At 60.6% G+C, this 19,277-nt stretch overlaps 5 protein-coding genes and 1 pseudogene across 5 annotated transcripts in view; 1 reads left to right on the forward strand and 5 right to left on the reverse strand.

Annotated features, from left to right (window-relative positions):
- The window catches only part of ACA1_280150, a 4,205-nt pseudogene extending 973 nt beyond the window's left edge, over positions 1 to 3,232 (forward strand).
- Positions 3,233 to 3,339: 107 nt separating this feature from the next.
- ACA1_280260 (uncharacterized protein) lies at positions 3,340 to 3,963 on the reverse strand (the record flags this gene model as incomplete). Its single annotated transcript, XM_004344686.1, has 3 exons — positions 3,340 to 3,434; positions 3,513 to 3,585; positions 3,709 to 3,963. Coding segments are annotated over 3 exons (423 nt in total), but the record flags the coding sequence as incomplete, so codon positions are not given.
- An 82-nt stretch (positions 3,964 to 4,045) lies between these two features.
- Positions 4,046 to 6,053, reverse strand: ACA1_280270 (Phospholipase; the record flags this gene model as incomplete). The annotated part of the gene is made up of 9 exons (XM_004344687.1): positions 4,046 to 4,109; positions 4,193 to 4,265; positions 4,376 to 4,630; positions 4,727 to 4,913; positions 4,986 to 5,065; positions 5,142 to 5,327; positions 5,420 to 5,496; positions 5,532 to 5,694; positions 5,825 to 6,053. The coding sequence occupies 9 exons, from the start codon at positions 6,051 to 6,053 to the stop codon at positions 4,046 to 4,048; spliced, it is 1,314 nt and encodes a 437-aa protein (XP_004344737.1).
- A 163-nt stretch (positions 6,054 to 6,216) lies between these two features.
- On the reverse strand, positions 6,217 to 7,741 carry ACA1_280280 (acetyltransferase, GNAT superfamily protein; the record flags this gene model as incomplete). The annotated part of the gene is made up of 5 exons (XM_004344688.1): positions 6,217 to 6,926; positions 7,038 to 7,194; positions 7,283 to 7,341; positions 7,414 to 7,545; positions 7,633 to 7,741. The coding sequence occupies 5 exons, from the start codon at positions 7,739 to 7,741 to the stop codon at positions 6,217 to 6,219; spliced, it is 1,167 nt and encodes a 388-aa protein (XP_004344738.1).
- A 165-nt stretch (positions 7,742 to 7,906) lies between these two features.
- ACA1_280290 (ATPase/histidine kinase/DNA gyrase B/HSP90 domain containing protein) lies at positions 7,907 to 17,634 on the reverse strand (the record flags this gene model as incomplete). Its single annotated transcript, XM_004344689.1, has 30 exons — positions 7,907 to 8,067; positions 8,144 to 8,234; positions 8,314 to 8,925; positions 8,950 to 9,216; positions 9,294 to 9,577; positions 9,676 to 10,893; positions 11,001 to 11,094; positions 11,189 to 11,429; positions 11,517 to 11,851; positions 11,947 to 12,132; positions 12,214 to 12,347; positions 12,434 to 12,556; positions 12,631 to 12,804; positions 12,909 to 13,082; positions 13,174 to 13,295; positions 13,317 to 13,372; positions 13,468 to 13,554; positions 13,666 to 13,985; positions 14,058 to 14,156; positions 14,249 to 14,441; positions 14,554 to 14,711; positions 14,792 to 14,915; positions 15,008 to 15,124; positions 15,196 to 15,357; positions 15,441 to 15,587; positions 15,676 to 15,969; positions 16,042 to 16,206; positions 16,327 to 16,582; positions 16,662 to 16,984; positions 17,215 to 17,634. The coding sequence occupies 30 exons, from the start codon at positions 17,632 to 17,634 to the stop codon at positions 7,907 to 7,909; spliced, it is 7,137 nt and encodes a 2,378-aa protein (XP_004344739.1).
- A 543-nt stretch (positions 17,635 to 18,177) lies between these two features.
- Positions 18,178 to 19,277, reverse strand: part of ACA1_280300 (protein kinase domain containing protein) — a gene marked incomplete at both ends in the record, with an annotated part of 2,221 nt that continues 1,121 nt past the window's right edge. The window contains 4 exons of the mRNA XM_004344690.1: positions 18,178 to 18,438; positions 18,570 to 18,703; positions 18,789 to 18,906; positions 19,006 to 19,141. Of these exons, the coding sequence (XP_004344740.1) occupies positions 18,178 to 18,438; positions 18,570 to 18,703; positions 18,789 to 18,906; positions 19,006 to 19,141 (649 nt within the window). The remainder of the gene's footprint in view (positions 18,439 to 18,569; positions 18,704 to 18,788; positions 18,907 to 19,005; positions 19,142 to 19,277) is intronic.

Below are 19,277 nucleotides of genomic sequence, written 5' to 3' on the forward strand. Positions count from 1 at the left end.
CGCCGGCGCTATCGCATTCTGGGTCTCCTCCCCGGCGGGGGCGGGCGGCGCTGCGTCGGCGAGCGGCGGCGGAGCGGAGGAAGGCGGCGAGGGCGAACTGGACCCCGATGCCGACGCGCTCGGCGATGACTTTGACTCGGATTCGGACGACTCCGCAGAGGAATCGATTCACACCAGTGCGTTCCGTTCCGCACCGCACGCACGATCACACGCGTAGATCGGAAGGTGAGCTGATATGTGGTGAATGGGTGGGGTGCAGGCGAGGAGCGGAAGCGGAGTCACACGCTGGCCGCCGGGGCGAAGGGCCTGCTCAAGACGCCGCGGTTCTTCCACAAGGACACACGCGACAAACGCGCTCTCCCTCGTACCCATCACACACACACTCTCTCTCCCTCCCGAGCGCCCCCCACTGCAGGCCCGCCAACAGCCCACTGACTTCTTCTTTCCTTTTCGGTGACAGAGGGCGAGAGCGATCTGGGCTTCTCGTTCAGGCCTTCTCTGGACGAGGGACGCCATCGGCGCACCAACAGCACCGACATCTCCTTCAGTACGAGCACACTTACCACCGCACACGCACACACACCGCGACACGCACGCATCGTACACCCTCACCTTTCTTGTGTCCACACACACACAACACACAACACACGCCGCAGTGGAGCCGGGGTCGGAGGAAGTGCACCTGCAGACGGTGCACTTGCGGTACAAGGAGATGGAGGACCTCCAGCTGGGCGGCAAGGAGCGCCGGGAGCGAAACAAACGCCTCTCGGTCCACGTCGACCAAGTCCTCGCGCACCGGTACGCACCCAGCCTTCCATCACCACACGCACGTGTGCCCGCTGTGCCTGGTTTTAGCTCCGACTCACCTCAATGACTGCCATTTTTTTAACTCCGACGAACAGGCCGAGCTATGACAGTCTGGTGCACCGGGGCATCCTGAAGGAGTGGAGCGAGCCCTCGGCCAAAAGCCTGCAGGACTTCCCCGCCCACCTGTACGCCCGGCTCGCCCCAAAGCCGACTGCGCGGCCCACCGCTAACACCTCGTGTGTTCCGATTGGTGGGCGGGACAAGGCCGCCGCTGGTGTGGTCAGCGGCCAACAACACGGCGGGCAAGATCGACGGCTGGAACGTGGAGCGGGGCACGACGCAGGACCTGGTCTTTGGCGCCCACTCGGCGCTGGAGGACGAGGGCTACGTCCCCTTCTACGAGACCCACTTCCACAAATCCGGTACGCACCGCTTCGGTCACCTCACTTCCGTCCCCCTCTTGCTGACCAACCTGGCGCCATCCATGTGGCAGAATACACCACGTGGTGGGGCGTCGACGGTGAATTCGGCCCCATCATCATTTGTATTCACAAACAGGTGCGCTGGGCCTTCTCTTAGCGCACGCACGCACGCACGCACGCACGCACGCACGCACGCACGCACGCACGCACGCACGCACGCACGCACGCACGCACGGTCGACAATGCCAAAGTCTCAAGAATGTGTGTTGTGTGGTGGCGCGTGTGCACACAGCCTGTGACGGCGGGCGAAGCGGAGGGCGAGGCGCAGAACTGCAGCACCGCCGATCCCTCGCTCTTCACCACCTCGGACTCGGGCGTGCCTACCACCAGCTCCTCCAGCCACTCTGGACCCAGCGGCATCCTGCGACGACTGGGCGAGAAGGCGACGGGAGGCAAACCGGCCGGTGGCCTCCTTTCGCTCTACCGCGTGCTCATCCAAAGCAAGAAGGTCTCGTGTCGCCGTGCGTGCTGTGTGTGCGTGCGTGCGGTGTGTGTCGTGTGTGTGTGTGTGTTGTGTTGTGTGGTGTGTGTGTGTGTGTGTGTGTGTGTGTGTGTGTGTGTGTGTGTGTGTGTGTGTGTGTGAATCTGACGACGGCGGGTGCAGGGAGGGAAGCAGCTGTTCATCCGAAGCACGGAGAAGAGCGCGGAGAAGCTCAAGGCCCTGAAGACGGCCCTCGGGTCGCAGGGCTACCTGACCGGCGAGGTGGCGTCGTTCAACGACGTCAAGTTCAAGAAGCTCAAGGACCTCGACATACGCGAAGACCTCCTCTACCTCGAGAAGAAGTTCTTCTCCACCGACTACAAGTTCGGCGTGCTCTACGTCAAGAACGGCCAGAACGAAAACCAAATGTTCTCCAATCGTACGCACACACTCCACCGCACACGCACACGCACACGCGCACCACCGCACACGCCAACAATGGTTGGCTGATGGGGGTGCGTCGTGCAGTGGCTACTGACGCGTCGCCCGAGTTCGATAAGTTCCTGGCTCTCATGGGCGAGAAGATCACCCTCAAGGGCTTCAAGGGCTACACCGGCGGCCTTGACATCAAAGGTGCGCGATCACACTGCGTGTCGTGTCGCAGAGGGTGGGCCAGCGCTGACCCGCTGCTTTCCCCTGCTGGTGGCATGGCGACACGCAGCGGACACCACGGGCGTCGAGTCGGTGTACACTGAGTTCAGGAACCAACGAATCATGTACCACGTGTCGACACTCCTGCCATTCTATCCACGCGACGAGCAGCAGGTGCGTCTGCTTCGGCTCGTCTATCTCTCCCCCCCTTTGCGGCTTCGCTTTTAACACGATCGTCGCTTCTCTCTTTTCTCGCGCGCGCAGGTCGAGCGCAAGCGACACCTGGGCAACGACATCGTGGTGATCGTCTTCGTGGAGCCCGGCGCCCAGTTCGACCCCACGCCAATGAAGACCCAGTTCAATCGTACAATCACCCCCAATTTTAACTCCTACCCGTGCCGTGCTTGGCTAACTCCTATTGTGTTGGATCGGCGCTCAGACATCTATTGCGTGGTCTGTGCGGAGAAGCCGGTGGCTGCGGCGGCGGGCGATGAGGCGAAGGCCGAAGAAGGCGCCACGCGCGTGCGGATCGAGTTTGCGGTGAAGCAGGGCGTGCGGCCATTCGGCCCTCCGCTGCCGGACCCGAGCGAGACCCACTTCCAACTGGACACCAACCTCCGCGAGTTCCTCCTCTCCAAACGTACGCGTGTCGTGTGTCTGTGTCATGTGTCGTGTGTCGTGTGTCGTGTGTCGTCTTGTGCGGCTGATGTTGCGGGCGCTCTTCTCACCACCCTTCCTACGCCCGGTGCATTCTATAGTGGTGAACAGCGAGCGAGCAGCGCTCAAGGCGCCCGCGTTTGCGTCAAAGATGGAGAAGACCCGCAAGATATTCATCGAGCAGCTCATCGACACCAAGATCCACAAGAAATAATAGCCCACCACGTCAGCCGGCCGCCACATGTCAAAGTACTCTCTATTGTCGCTGAGAGCTCATTCCTCGAGCAACCATCCACACCACAGCCCCTTGTACAAACACATTCACAAAAACACACCATGTCTCGCGCCAGAACGTATCGGGGCTGGGGCTGCGCAACGTCTCTCTCCACGCGTAGTGGTCAGCCCAGTGGGGAAACCTGACGTAAAAGGGCCGCGGTGGTGAGTGAGCCCCGAAACGCTTGACAGACTGCGTGTTGGGGCGGGGGCTCGCGTACGGTGCAGCACAGGAACATGCCCTGGTACAGGTAGCAGTTGGAGCTGTCCGCCGACTTGCCGAAACCGTTCCCGCTTCCGCCTCCGCCGCAAGCCACGTCCTTGTTGTCGTCGCCCGTGCTCATTAGAGGGGTCCGGGCGCATACAACATAGTGGCACTATGAAGAAAAAGAGTTGTGATGAGGGGAAGAAGGGTACCGGGCCACAGCCTTGCTGCTGGCAGGAGAAGGGGAGGGTGTCGATGAGCAGGGCGTTGTGTTGGGTGGTGGCGTTGTCACCGTCTCCTCCGTAGGGGGCGGCGTCGGTGGTGCGACCGAGCACGCTGTCGTCGGAAGTGATAGTGACCGAGTGGGGCAGGCGGGCGCCGTGGACCGCAGTGGCCAAAACAGAGCAAGCCAAGAGGCACGCCAGTACAAGCCTCAACATCATTGTCGGGGCCATCTTCTTCCTTCGGAGGAGTTGAGATAAATGAGATAAAGTCTTTAAAGGGGCCAACCAATAAAAAGTGAATATATTTTTTTCCATAGAGTAAAGCTCAGGCGCTGGTAGGGAGGACGGAGCCCTTGGCCGGGCACTTGATAGGCTCGCCCGGCGACCACCTGCACGACAAGGAGGACGACCAGAGATCAGAGATCAAGATGCATAGATCAGAGAGGCGTCGCCTCGGGCTTTGCTTGCGTACGTGTGCTGCTTGGCCTGGGCGGGGCTGATGAGGTTGTTCCACAGGGCCACGCCCGCGGCCTGGTGCGACTTCTCTGTTTGTGTATGTCGTGAACCAAAGACAGTGAGTATGTGGAGAGGATAGCATATAAACAACAGCAGCAGCAACAACATGTACAACAAGAATCGGGAGCAGATAGAGCACCGGAGAAGTGGAAGCAGTCGGGGGCGAAGTAGGAGTCGTCGGGCTGGCCGTCGGGCTTGGTCGGGATCACGGTGTCCTTGAGGAAGGGCTGCAGCACCAGCGCAAAGTCGCCGCGGGTCTGGTACTTGGGCAGGCCCACGATCCGCTCGATCTCCCGGAAGTAGCCCTCGTGCGCCTGGGCGAGAGCCTTCAGCGCGTCGGGACCCGCCACCGCACAGGGGCACAGATACGAATGCCAGAACCCGCACTGCCCATCTGACACGCCGCACGCACACGCCGCGCACGCCGCACACATCGCACACGGTGAGTGTTGTTCGGGCGTGCACATGGGCCAGGGTGGATGGTTCGCACAGCTGGAGAAGGTGCTGAGAATGCTGACGTCGATGGGCGACAGGAGGTTGACGAAGAGGCGAGGCACCTGGGCGTAGAGGAGGTCGATGCTCTCCTCCAGCAGGCGGCCGAAGGTCTCCGGCCCGTTCTCCACCGGGTCCACGCAGAAGTCGCACAGATTGTTGTGGCCAATCAGGATCGACACCATCTGATCAAACGTCGGCAGTTGGTCAGTTTGTTAAAAGCAATCATACTGGATAAATAATGTGTAGTACGTTACCTTCCAGTCGGTGTGGTAGTGGATGAGGCCCAGGTTGGACCTCAGCCGCTTCGTGAAGTTCTTCACCTGACCGGGAAGGTCTGTTTCGTGTGTACGTGTGTGTGTGCGTGTGCGTGCGGTGAGGTGTGTGCGGCGGTGTTGTGTTTGGTGACGAACACTTAAAAGTGCCGTGTGTGGTGGTGCGTGCCCTGGATGACGGCTCCGGTGACGGCGAGGTTGAGTTGGCGCCGGCGCTCTCGATGTCGCCCTCGCCGGTGGAGAGGCCCTTGATGCGCGGGTTGTACTCGCGCAAGATCGAGCCCAGGGTCGTCAGCTTGCCCTCGGCCGGCTTGTCACCACCGACTGTCAGCGCCCGGCAAACACAACACGTCAAAAAAAGAACGAAGTCGGTCAGACAACGAAGCAAAAAGAACGAAAGCGATGAGGTGGCGCACTGGCGTAGGAGACACCGCGGAAGTCAGTGAACAGGTTGTAAACCGTGGCGGCCTTGGCGCCGAAGCCGGCCGTGAGGCTGCGCAGCCACACACGACAGCAGCAGTGAGAAACGCGAGGGTGGACAGGAATGGGTGAAGAGGGCCTTCTGTAGCGTGCCTGTCGCCGAGCGCGCCGAGGACTTCGATGTCGGCCGGGCGCAGGTTCTTGGCCTTGTCTGGCGGCAGAAAGCTCGGCCAGTACACCTTGCAGTCGAAGTTCACGTCCAGTTCCTCCACTGCTGGCTTTCAAAGTTAAATATATAACAACATACTAATACTCTCGTTGACAACATTGACGTTGCGAGATGGCACCACGAAGTATTACTATGAGAAATAAATCAAATAAATGACAAAAGGTTGGGGTACCCGAGTCGGTGCTCTGAAGATCGATGAAGGCCTGCTTCTCGGCGATGGCGAGGATGGCCTGGGCGAAGGCTTCGGCCTTTTCGGGAGCCATGCGCGGGTAGAACTGCCGCACCTTGGCCCGCAGGAACTCGAGCTCCTGCTCGGGCGTGTTCGTGCCGCACACGAACGTCGTCGCCATCAGTGACATCACCAGCACCACCCACACAACAAGCCCACTCGAACGCTGCATCTTCGTCGCGAACTGTCTTGGGGGTGTGCGCAGCCGTAAAGGCCGGTTGCTCACACAATTACATCTCGCCCGACCGCAGTGATTGGTCCTACCAAACGACGTTTCGTAAATGGCCGAAGTGGTTAAAAAAATAGTAAAATAAAGAGTGGGGAGTGGTACAAGTTTAGAAGCCATCAGTCTCCCAGAACAGGAGGTAGGAGGAGCTGCGTGGGGGCTGCTGGGCCTTTGAGAAGGGAGTGGCGGTGGGTTGCTGGCGCAGGCTCTGCTCCAGACGAACCTCTGAGCCCGCGGTGGTAGGGTGATCGAGCACGCGTGTCATGGTGCCCTCGTCCACGACGCTCTCCTCGCGCTGGGCATCGGGCACCACCAGCGCATCACCACCGAGCGCGAAGTAGTTCTCGATCGCCGCCGGATAGACCAGACGCACCCGCCTGCTGCCGTCATCATCAGTACCACCACTAAAGCCACCGTTGTTGTCACTGTCGTTGATGAAGTGGCGCAGGAGCTCGCCCACGAGCGAGCCCAGCAGGGCCTGGCCCCCATCATCGGCCATGACCTCGTCGATGACGCCGAACTCCCGCACGCGCACGGTGATAGCCCCGCGGCGGCCTGCCTCGCGTTGATCATCGGCCGTCGTCGCAGCCTCAGGATCGTACTTGACGAAGGCGACGGCGTAGCCTCCGGCCTGGCCGGTGGCGGGATCGAGGGCGATCGCTGAGAAGGTCGCCTCGCGGGTGAACTCGTAGGCGATCCACTTGTCCCAGTAGGCCGCGTCGTCGCGCACAAAAGTCCCGTTGAAGTGCCGCGCATAGGCCTCATGCACCTCCACCACGCTCTGCATGTGGTCGGCGATATTGTTGTAATGATACTTTCCTGTATGCTGCAACGTTAGGGCATGTGTCGTGTGTGTGTGTGTGGTGCAGTTCTCTCACGACATAGCACGACACACGACACACAGGGGTTCAGGGAGGAGAAGATCGACACCTTGGGGCGGTGTGGTGAAGGAGGTCAGAGGGGCGGAGATGACGCTGTAGCGCATGGGGATGGGGTGCCACCCTAGGCTCTTGTACAGCGGAGCGGCGGATCGGGTGTGCAGCATACCGAACGCCATCCCCTGCTCCTTCATCCACTTCTCCGCGTCCTGTCCAAGCCAGCCAGGAGAGCTCCAATGCGAGGGTCAGCACACGCACACGCCACCGCACACGCACACGCACGTGTGGACGACGCACCTGAAGCAGTTGGGAGGCCAGGCCCCGCTTGCGGTAATCCGCCTTGGTGCTCACCTCGCCTGATCAGGTACATGCACGACTTGAGCGAGGTGAGCATGTCGGGGGGGGGGGAAGAGGTGAGGTCAGCGAACCGATGCCACCACAAGGCACGTGGCGGCCATCGATCAGGGCGCGTCGCACGAACACGCGCACGGTGCTTGCAATCCTGTCGTCCCGCTCATGGTCCACCGCCACCCGAATACCCTCCAAACTCAGCCACGGGTCTGCGCTGGGCACTGACTGGGTGAGTGGCTGGTTCGGGTGGAAAGTAAAGAAGCAAATAAATAATAAATAATATATAAAAATAGTACCGTTGTGGAAGTGCCGCTCGAAGTAGGCGCGGGGCGTGTGCACAAAGACCTCGTCCACGTGGTCGAACCACCGCTCCTTCTCCGTTGCCTGCAGCCCCCTGCACTCCATCTTTTTTCCCACTTTTTTTGCTTTTCTTGTTCTTTTTTCTCTTTTGGTCGCACAACGTGACACGCGACACACAGCACACACGACACAAGGAGGCGGACCAAGAAGATGAGGGTCCCGTGTGGGTTTATTATGTGCACAAAAAAGGAGCGGAGCGAGGGTCCCGGCTCAGTCGGGGCCGGCGGTCCACTCCCGCAGGATGCGCAGGAGGTGTTCCCGCTTGATGGGCTTCGACAGGAACGAGTCCATCCCCACCCCCAGACACACCGCCCGGTCCTGCTCCGACACGCTCGCCGTAATGCCTGCGTTGCGTTCCCACCAGACGGCAGCTGTGGTTAGGGGCGCCAGAAGCGAATAGAGAATGGGTGATGATGGGTGGTGATGGTGGTGGGTGGTACTACTCACCGATGATGGGGGTGCGCGATGTGGTGCCTGCCTCCATGGTACGAATGCGGCGGGTGGTCTCCAGCCCGTCCAGCACGGGCATTTGCAGGTCCTGTAACAGAGGGAGGGAGGAAAGATGAGCCAATTATCATCACCCCTTACCGGGAGAGTGCGTGGAGTGGTGTGTGTACCATGAGGATGGCGTCGAAGCGGTGCTTGAGGATGGCCTGGAGGGCGAATTCGCCGTTTTCGGCGGTCTGGTACTGGTAGCCGGCCTTGTAGAGGATCTGCGAGAGCAGCTTCCGGTTCATGGCGTTGTCCTCCACCACCAACACCAGCGGCGCCTCGTTGTTCTTGTCCGCACCTCCCTCGCTCACACCAGGCACGCTGCTGCTACTGCCGCTGCCGGTGGTGGGCGGTTGTGGTGCGGCGACGGTCGCAGTGACGCCATGGTCACCGCCCGCGTTGATGCCCTGCGGCTTGGCGTTGTCGCCGCTCCCTGTGACAGCTTCGCCGGTCTTGGTCACGGGCGCCTCCGTCGCCGCAGACGCAGCGACGCCGCCCTGGGCCGCCGCGAACGTGTGCTCGTCGGACCGTCGCAGCGGAGTGTGTCGACCGGTAGCGGCGGCGTTCTCCGGCGGGGTCGGCGAGGCGACGACTGCGCCGTGCTCCCGGCTGTCCTTGTTGGTGGGGCGGTGGAAGGCGAAGGCCTCGCCGCTGCTGACGCGTCGGCCGGAGAGGCGCGCCAGACGGTTCTCATCGAGGGCGAGCACGATCTCGTTGAGGTCGTCGAGCAGGCGCACCTGCCGGAGAGGCAGCCGCATGACGTGGATGCGCCGGTAGACGCGGATGAAGGCCTGCACGTCCTCTGTCTCCTTCTCGATGAGGCCGCTGAGGAGGATGATGGGCAGCGACATGCGCCGCGAGGTGAGATAGGCCACGGCCTTGCCCAGCGTGTCCGTGTCGAGCACCGCAAAGTCGAGCCGTCGCTCGCCGTCATAATCCAGGGCGCCGCCCGCGGTGGTCAGCGACCGGCCCTTCTCGGCCTTGGCCAGCACGCCGAAGAACTCCTCCTGCGTCTCCGCTACCGTCACCTGCTGATAGATCAGAGTTAGCCGGCGATCATCACGGCGCTGTCCCCGTTTGTGTGCGTGCGGCGAGGTGCGCGTACGGTGGTGCCGCATCGGGTGAGGTGCATCTGGAGGATGAAGCGGTTGGTCTCGTTGGCGATGTAGAGCAGAGCGTGCATGCTGGGCAGACGGTTGGGCTCCGCCGAGGTGGTCGCGAGGGTCTCCTGCGACAGGCCGCCGTCGGTCTGCTGCGGCAGCGGCATCTCGCTCTCCGGCGGCACGCCCACGCGGGCGGTGAAGTGGAAAATCGAACCCCGTTGCGGGCGGCTCTCCGCCCATATCTTCCCGTGAAACATTTTACAGAGACGCTTGCAGATCGACAGACCTGTGGTCACGCGTTGACGAGAGTGTGAGCGCTCACATCGGAGTTGAAAAAAACCAGAAAGCGAATGCGGGGGAACGGCACGAAGAATGAAGACGTACCGAGTCCGGTGCCGCCGTACTTGCGGGAGAGGGAGGTGTCGACCTGGGAGAAGGGCTTGAAGAGGACGTGGAAGTCCTCGGCCTTGATGCCGATGCCCGTGTCGCGCACCTCGAAGTGCAGCAGCAGGTGGTCCTCGCTCTCGATCAGCCCATCGCTGCCGTCGCCGCTCGCCGACTCCTTGCCCTTGCCCTTCTTGCCGCGGCTTCGCTTCCCTGCGCCCTCCTCCTGCGTCGACGACCCGTCCTCCTCGAGGCTGCTCCCGCCCGTGAACGTGCTCGAGTCGTCCATGTCCGAGCTCGACCGCTCGTGGTCCTCGCTGCTCCCGCCGCTGCCGTGGTCCTTGCCCCTGATGGGACCCTCGAGGCCGCCGCTCTGCGCGCGCGACGCCGGGTAGACGGCCGACGATGACGAAGATGACGACGAAGAGGAGGAAGATGAAGATGAAGATGATGATGAAGAAGAAGATGGGGAGGCGTTGACGAAGGGCGAGACGACGATGACGATCTCGCCCGAGTCGGTGAACTTGACAGAGTTGTTAAGGAGGTTGAGGAGGATCTGGCGGAGGCGCATGTCGTCGCCGACGACGTACTGGGGCAGGGCGGGGTCGACGATGTAGGCCAGGTTGAGGCCCTTGGTGGCGGCCTTGAACTCGACGAGCTTGAGCGAGGTCTCCAGGCACTCGGCGAGCGAGAAGCGCTTCTCCTCGAGCTTGACCTTCATGGCCTTGAGCTTGCTCAGGTCGAGCACGTCGTTCACCAGCTCCAGCAGCGTCTCCGACGACGCCTTGATGTTGTCGACGTACTCCTTCTGCTCGGCGGTCATGCTGGTGTCCTCCAGGAGCGAGGTCATGCCGATGATGCCGTTGAGCGGCGTGCGCAGCTCGTGGCTGGCCACGGCCAGGAACGAGTCCTTGAGCCGGTCGACCTCCTTGAGCTGGTTGTTCTTGAGCTTGAGCTCCTTGTTGGTCTTCTTGAGGCGCTCGACCAGCATCGAGTTCTCGATCGAGATCATGAACTGCGACGTGAGGATCTGCAGCAGCCGCAGCCGGTCGTCCGTGAAGATGCCCGTGTTGGCGTCGTTCTCGAAGTAGAGGATGCCGTAGTGCTTGTCCTTGAACGTGATCGGCGTGCACAGGATCGAGAACGGCCGTTTCTTCCTGATGTACACGTCATTGCTGAAGTTCTCGTCCTGCGTCGCGTCCCGCAGCAACACCTTGGCTGCTCTCACGCCACGCCACACCACACCACATGCCACGCCATTCTTGATCAGCAACCGGCTGACGTCACCGCAAAATATAAAGAAAATCTATAAAGGGCGCGCGCACTCTTGGTTCGCCAGCAGTAGTTGAGGACTCGGTTGGGCACGTGCACGCTCTCGCCCTTGAACAGAACGTTGAGCACCTTGACCACCACCTCGCCCTGATGCGTCCATAGCAACAACAGCGACACCGGTGAGAGGTGAGCTTCTAGGGAGCTTACGAGGGAGGTGGTGGTGATGGGCGTAGAGTCGTACCAGGGGGCATTCGGCCTTGGCCTTGAGGAAGAGCTGCTTGGGCTTGCCCTCGTCGCTGTCGGCGCTCTTGCTCCCCATCTCAACGCCCTCCTCGCAGTACTCCTCGGTGAGGAGGAGCACGCCCTTGGTGGCGCACGTGTTGGACATGGTCAGGTCCATCAGCGACGTCAGCAGGTCGCTGTAGTTGAGCTTCGACGACAGCTGCTGCGACGCCTCAATCACCGTGTCCAAATCCAACGCGCTGTACACACAATCATTCGCCACCATGAGTGTGTGTCGTGTGTGTGTGTGTGTGTGTGTGTGTCGTGTGTGTCGTGGGCGCGTATACCTGGAGATGATCTCGGTGGTGGAGTAGGGGCCGGGGCTGGGGGCCTGCGAGGCGACGTCGGAGGGCCGGCGGTAGGAGGAGGTGGCCTGGGTGATGGCCTTGGCCTTGGCCGACGCGCCCCACTTGGAGTAGCAGTAGACGGCCTGCGAGAGGGCCTGCCCGGCCCACTCCTCGAGCACCTGCCAGGCCAGCTCCTTGGCGACCGCCGCGTCCTGAATGAACCCGTTGCGCAGCGCCAGCTCGTAGGACTCATCGTACTTGCGCAGCACTTGCAGCAGCGACGTGATCTCCTTCACCTCATTTCTGATCCGCTCCTGCACCCGCGTGAGCTCGGCCTGATGCGCGCACGTCGTCAACAACCACCCGTTAGCCGACTGCTTGTTGCTTCTTCGCTTTCGCTTTTCTCTTTCCAATGGAGGGGGGGTTGTACCTCAACGAGGATGTACTGATGGGAGTAGTTGCAGGGGGCGCTGTCGGCGAACTTCTTGAGCATGGCCTGGTTCTTCTGCACGATCCGGATGTAGTGCTCGTACTTCTCCTTGGTCAGGTTGTAGCTGTCGCCCTTCCTGTCCCTGCCCTCGCCGTTGCCCTTGTTCGACGAGGACCACGACACACGCTGCAACCAACCGCGCCATGTCAGCACTCGGCCACTGCGTGTGGTTGGTTCGAACACACACACACCCACACACACACACACCTTGTCGTCACGTTTGCTGAGCACGCGCTTCCACTTGTTGTCCTTGTCGATCTTCATCTTGTCCTGACGCGAGATGAACAGGTTGGAGGCCTTGCAGATGGCCAGAATGGTCAACGAATAAATAAAATAGAACTCTGTCACACGCACAAAGAGGGACCGGTGACGTCAGCGATGAGTACACACACACAGGAGGAAAAAACAGGTGTACGCAACGACGTACCGGGTGCCTCCTTGAAGCTGAGGATGACGTCCACCGCTCGCGCGGCCCTGTGGCCCATCTGCAGAGCCTCCGAGTACTGGCCCATGATGTAGCAGTAATGCATACGAATCACGCAGTAGTTGCCTGTTTGGCCGTGGTCACGCCGTTAGCAACGATCGATAGCATCGGTTTATGGGATGGGGGGGGGCAGGACGTACTGTATTTGAGGGGCACCTTGTCGGAAGTCACGCCGCTCATGATGCGCTGCTCGTACTCCTCGTCCTCCTCCTGGACGGGCTTGTCCATGAGGAGCTTGACGTGTCGCTCGATCGTCTCCATCATCACCAGCAGATCGCTCCAGTTGGCGTCGCGCGCGAAGCTCATGTAGGGCTCTGCAAACCAGGCGCGATGGTGTGTCACCATCACTCGGAGTTAGGCAGAGTGGTCATAACTTGGTCATAACTCCGAGAGCGAGGCGTGGCCGAGGCGCACGCACCGATGGAGGAGAGGATCTTGGGCAGCGAGAGGCCGGAGCACCACTGGGACGTGAGGAGGTGGTAGGCGCAGCCGGTGCCGTAGACCAGGTCGCCCGACTCAATGCACAGCTTGAAACCCTTCTCGAGGCCCTCGAACACGGACCGCAGGGGCTTCTTGAGCCATGCGTCGAAGGCTGCACCGATCAACAAACAAAAAAACGAGTGAGTGAAAAGAAAGAAAAGAAAGAGAAAAGAAGAGAAGAGAAGAGAGGGGAGGCGGCGTACAGTAGAAGAGCTCCCAGACCTGCCCGCGGTCAGGCAGCTGCTGGCGCTGGGCGTACTTCTCGCAGAGGTCCAGGCCCAGCTTGCCCCATTCGTAGGCCTCCTCGAGCGCCTGTCGGTGCATGCTGCACGCAATCCATGCGTACTGCGCATAGACGCCGGCGGTCGAGGGGTCGTTTCCGTGCTCGATGCTGATCAGGATCTGCGCATTTGAGGGGAAGGGAGGGGGTGTGAGTCTCACCTTCCCCTGCATTTGACAGGCCGAGGCGAGCTTGAAGGTGGAGGGGGGCATGTTACCGCAGTGCACAGGGCGAGAGGCAGGACGTTGGGATTTCCAACGAAGAAGAGACCGATGCACATCTTGTTGATGACGATTTGGATTCCCTATAGGCATGCCAATGATGATGACGACGATGACGATGATGAGAATAAAGTCGTTAGGCCGTGCGAACGTGGTGACGCAGTGAAGTGGGACGAGGGGGTGGGAGGGCATACTCGTGCACGAGGGTCGGTGGCAGGCGGGATGCTGATGAGATCGGCCACCTTGCGGTCGCCCATCAGGTCATAGACCTTCTTACGCGCCTCGTCGACCATCTCGGGCGTGGGGTTGCGCTCGATGCTCACGCCCAGCGTGGCCAGACACTCGAAGCCGTAGTGCACCAGGTCCTCGTAGCGCTCCAGGCAAATGTAGAACTGGTTGCGGTGGGTGAAGACCTCGATGACCTCCCAAATATCGGCCGCCTGCGCGCACAGCAGCTCGAACAGCTCCTGCGCCCTGTCGACGTTCTTGCACAAGTACTCGCACTGCGCGCTCTCTGCGTACCCAGAGGTGCGAGAGTCAGCAGACACGCCCACCAGCACCAAAGCACGCGCAACGCAACACGTACCCAGGTAGAGCTGAAATGTGAGCTTGTGGTGCGTGGTCCAGCAGCCCTCCGGGAGCATGGCGATGCCCTGCGCGGCCACTCGTCGTGCCATGTCGTAGGCTGGCACATACGCACGAATTGCGCGCAAGAATGAGCGAAGACCGCGAAAGTGGCGGGCGAGCACCACTGTAGTGGAGGCGGTGGCAACGTACCGAGAGTCCTCTTGCCTTTGATGGCGGCCTTGAGGTTGAGCTTGGCCAGGAGGATGCGCTGCTCGGCCGAACCGATCAGCTCCGCGGCTTTGTTGAGGTGGTACACCACATCGAAAATGTCGAAGCGCCCTGCCGGCTCGTCCTGTTCGGTGTACTCGTGCGAAAGATTCTTCTTTCGCGCCGCCAGGTCGTCCTGCGGCTGCTGCGCACAATGAGCGCTTCATGATGAGCCTCACCACCACCACCACCACCACCACCGCCGCCACCACCACCACGCAAACCGATAGAAAGCTCAGAAGAGGTACCGAAGCTTCCTCGGTGGCCTTGAGCTTGTTCATGAGGTAGAGACCGATGTTGAAGTGCGCCTGCTTCCTTTGCACCTTGTCCACGCACTCGTATGCCGCCTGCTGCACGCGGTCGTGCAGGAAGTTGTAGTCGAAGCCCTCCGATCGAAGAATGAAGCCTGCGCGGCGCACAAAGAGAGCGATGAGTCGAAACGGCCGAGCGGAGACAGCCAGGCGGCGGCGGTGGCGCAGTGCGTACCGCCGTGCAGTGCCCGCCAGAGATCGTTCTCGGCCTGGTCGATGGTGCACTGGCTGTACTCAGCCACGTCCCTCACGTCGAAGCGACTGCCGAAGAAGGCCGCCACCTCGAGCAGCTTCAGCGTCTAGTGCCCCCCCCCCAAGGCGCATTCATGACATACCACGACGCGTGTGAGACGCGAGGCCCTCGAAGCGCCAAGAGCGACGAGCCACGTACATTGGCCGGCAGGTTGCCGAGGTCCTGCGCCATGAATTCCACCACGTTGTCGGTGAAACCGGTCGCCTGTATTTTCTCCAAGTCCCACTGCCAAGATCCGCGATTGTAGTCGAACCACTGCACCGTGCCGTCGGTTAGCTCTCGGAATTGCAGTGGAGTGCGCGCTCGAGGGGTGAGAGGGGACGCACGATGAGCTCGGACTGGTAGAGCTTGGTGAGGAAGCTGATAATGAAGAAGGGGTTGCCCTTGGTCTTGGTGAAGACCAGATTGGACAGAGCTTCGGTGAGGTCCGAGTCGGAGTAGTGGAGCACGTTGGCCACCATTTCATTGATGTCCTTCAGGCCCAGCGGCTGGTGTAGATACGGTGGATAAGTCGAAGCTGAGTGAACTCATCCAAGCCAATGCCCCCGACTGTGTGTGTGTGTGTGTGTACCTGAAGACAGATGTGGTGCAGCGACGCGTTCTTCTCGCGCAGCTCGTTGACGAAGAGGTTGAGCGGATGGGTGGTGCCGGTGACCTCGTTATCGCGATAGCCGCCGACCAGGAGGAGCGACCCAGCCGTGGGCGAAGATCGGCAGGTCTGCACAAATCAATTGATCAAAGGGGGGGTGCGCACACAGTGAGCGCCCTTCAAAAGACACGAAAGCTGAAGGGAGAGGGGACCGCACCAGCTTCTCGAGCAACTGGAAAGACGGGTGGTCGGCCCAATGGAGGTCGTCCAGAATCATGACCAACGGTCGCCCGGGCGTGAAGCTGCAGAAGACGTCGACGAGCCGGGCGAAGAGTTGGTTGAAGAGGGTCTTCATCTCGGTCACTCCGAGGTCGACGTGCGGCGCGGATTGCACGCCGATGAGGAGCTGCAAGCTGGGGATCACGTTCACCAGGAGCTGGCCGTTGGTGCCGAGCGCCTCGAGGATGCGCTCCTTCTTCGACGTCACGCTTTCCTCGTCCTCTGAGAGGATCTGGTGCGCACCGCATCGCGAGAGTCAGACCTTGGCGTGCAGAAGAGGGTGGAAGAGGGCAGAGTAGCATACTTGGTGAATCATGTCGGTGAACGCGATGGCGATCGCCGAGTAGGGCACGTCGCGCTTGTTGTAGTCGTACTTGCCCTGGATGAAGTACGACTGGTCCTTGACCACCTTCAGCTGATTGACCAGCGACGTCTTACCGACTCCTGAATAGCCAGCGACCAGGAGGACCTAATGTGCGGTGGTGCGCGCGTTAGGCCATCGCTGGCGCTCATCGAGGTCGATGATGGAGAGGGGAATGGAGAAGAGTGCGGTGGTGCGTGCCTGGCTCTTGAGCTCTTTGGCGGTCACTTCGTAGATCTTGCGGACGAGCTGTATCTCACGCTCGCGGCCATAGAGGCGCGCCGGGAACGAGAAGACGTCGGAGACGTCGTACCGGCCGGGCGCGAAGTCGTTCACCACCACCGGCGTGCGCTGCTCGCGCTTGTCCTCCAGCCACTGCTTGCAGTAGAGCAGATCGGCGTGCAGGCCGCGACTGCTCTGGTAGCGCATCTCCATCGACTTGGCCATCAGCTTGCTCACCACCAGCGACAGACACAGCGGTATCCTGCACCCCACCATCGCCACGCTCGTGAGCACGCCAGCGCTGCCATGGATATCCATGTGTCACACACGCAGGCCCGTACCGTGCGTCGACTTCGTGAAGGCGCGGAGTGGGCTTGGCCATGTGTGCGTGGAGGAGCCGGATGGGGGTCTTCTCTTGAAAGGGAAGGCGACCGGTGAGGAGCTGGAAGAAGGAGACGCCGAGGGAGTAGAAGTCGCTGCGGTGGTCGATGCTCTTTGACTCGGTCCGCACCGACAGCTCGGGCGGCAGGTAGGGCAGGGACCCGAGGGCCTGGAAGGGCACGCGGCCCTGGTTGGTGTCCTTGCTGCGGATCACCACCGAAGCGATGCCCAGGTCCGTCAGCTTCACCACGCCCGTCTGTCTGTTCCATATGATATTGGCGGGCTGGATCACCACACACACGCACATGCACGACCGCACACGCACACGCACACGCACACGCAGCAACACGAGCCCAGTCCGAGAGCGACGCTCGTGGTTAGTCAGATGGCCAATGAGAAGGCTACGAGGCCCACGCAAGATGGCTGACAGGAGAGAGCTTGCAACAGGCTAAAGAAAGAAGGGAGAGACGTAAATCTACACAAAATAAATTGGGGATAAAAACTATTGTGTACCTTGATGTCCTTGTGCACGATGGAGTGACTGTGGATTTGGCCCAAAGAAATGGCGAGCGAGATGGCGATGTCGATAAATTGCTCGAGATGAGCGGCAAAGGGGCCGTCTCGCTCCAGACACTTGAACAGGTCATCGCCGCCAAAGTCCTCCAGGACGAGGGCCTCGAAGTTGTGTCGTGAAATGCGGTCGTAGATGGCGACCACGCCCGTCACCGTCTTGAGACTCTCGACGATGTTGTACTCGTGTTGGAAGTTGCTGAGATGTCGTGGCATGGGGAACGAGAGGCTCAGCACCTTCACCCGCACGGGCACGCCATCCTTCTGCCGCACGCATTTGTACACCTCCGAGCTCGACCCTCGATCGATCTCATCTGATGCGAGTCGATACCCGGCCTCCTCCACGAACTTTGCATTCTCCATGTTCTTCATTCTTTGCACGCTTCTCTCCTTTTTTTAAAATCCAAGATGCTCGCTCCTCTTTTCCGATGCCTTCACCCCACCAAATCGGCCGAGGAGCGCGGAAAGGAAGGGGGCGACCCAAGGACTCGATGGGATGAGGAGCTTCGCGGTCTAATCAATCGCCAAAAAAGATGAAAAGACGCCAGGCGCCAGCAGTTGGGTCTCTTGTCCCTTCCCGGGCTTTCGTCCACACAAACGCGAACACACGAGCCGAGACGCAGAGCTCACGGCACGCAACGGCCAAACAGCGCCTCCGTTGCTTGCGCTCAAGTTTTTCGCTCAGTTGGGCGCCCAATTCTTCGCCATCTTGCCGCCCAGCGGGCCAGCCATTGGTCGTTGAGCGTAGGCCAGGGAACGAGAACACGACGACAGATGAGCCCCGCACGTGCGCGACGGCCGGGGAATTGCAGTGTTGGGTCAAGGAACGTTCTGCCTGCGTCTAACGCTTACATCAATCGAACGAGATGCGAACCGAACAAACAGGTAACTGGGGTGAGGCCTCACTCATGTGTCCATGACCTCCTCGCTGATGACGCTGGGGTCGTCGAAGGCCGGATTGACGAGCATGGCCTCGTTGCTGCTCTTGCCGGTAAAGTCCGACGGCACTCCGGCACGCAACACGCGCGAGGGCGGTGAGGAAGACGAGGACGAAGACTCCGCGGAGGAAGTCGGCGGGAGAGCAAAACTGAGGCCATCGTCAAGGTCATCGAGCTCGTCGACGGCCAAGATGAGCGGCTCGTAGTGCGGCATCCGCTGTCGCTTGTACTGTCGGGCGCTGTACACAAAAAAGCCTGAAAGAGGGAGCACGGCGGCTTTGAGTGAATGCACGCCCAATGCGGTAGAGGAAGGCGCCAGAGCAGGCCAGATATCTTAGTACCCAGAGAAGCGACGCAGACTAGCGTGAAGCCTGCCAGCGAGCAGGCGATGGTCCACCAGACCCACTCCTCGGCTGGTGGCCCGGTCCACACGTAGGCCCTGGCGTTCGTGAATCCCACACGCTTGTTCGCGCGATCAAAGATCGTCACGCGGTCTAATGCCAAATAAGAAAAAAAAAGTTAACCCCGAACCGTCTGAAGCCTGGTGACGCTTGAGTAGCGTAACGCTCCGGAGAGTACCTCGCATGAAGGTGTCGCCCAGGATGGTGAGGGTGTTATCGATGGGCGCAATGGCCAGTTCCACGCAATACGAACTGCGCAGTTGGATGCGCAAGTATTGGTGCGGCATTAAGTCCACCTAGTGGTGAGACACCACCAGAGGGAGAGTCAGTCGATTGCCACCAGACACGCAGCAACAGGGTGTGATGGTTGAAGAAGGTCGGGTGTAAAGCCGCACCTGGACGCCCGGAAACTTGAAGGTGATGTTAGGATAGAGAGTCAGGTTGTTGGTAAGCTGTGTGAAGGTGGTGCGGTCGAAGCAGGTGTTGAAGATGTTGTCTCCGCGGCGCGAGTGCTCACAGATGCCGATGACACTGACAAATCGATGAACGAACGGGCAACGTGCACAAAGCGCGTCAGATCAAGTCCGTGAGCAAGGTCGGGCAGCACCAGGTTGGGGCGACTTACGTGCATTTGCCCGAGAGGAAGCCCTCTTTGAGCGCTTCAAAG

This window comes from Acanthamoeba castellanii (assembly GCF_000313135.1).
Source record: "Acanthamoeba castellanii str. Neff unplaced genomic scaffold scf7180000084776, whole genome shotgun sequence".
NCBI classification, from domain to species: domain Eukaryota; phylum Discosea; order Longamoebia; family Acanthamoebidae; genus Acanthamoeba; species Acanthamoeba castellanii.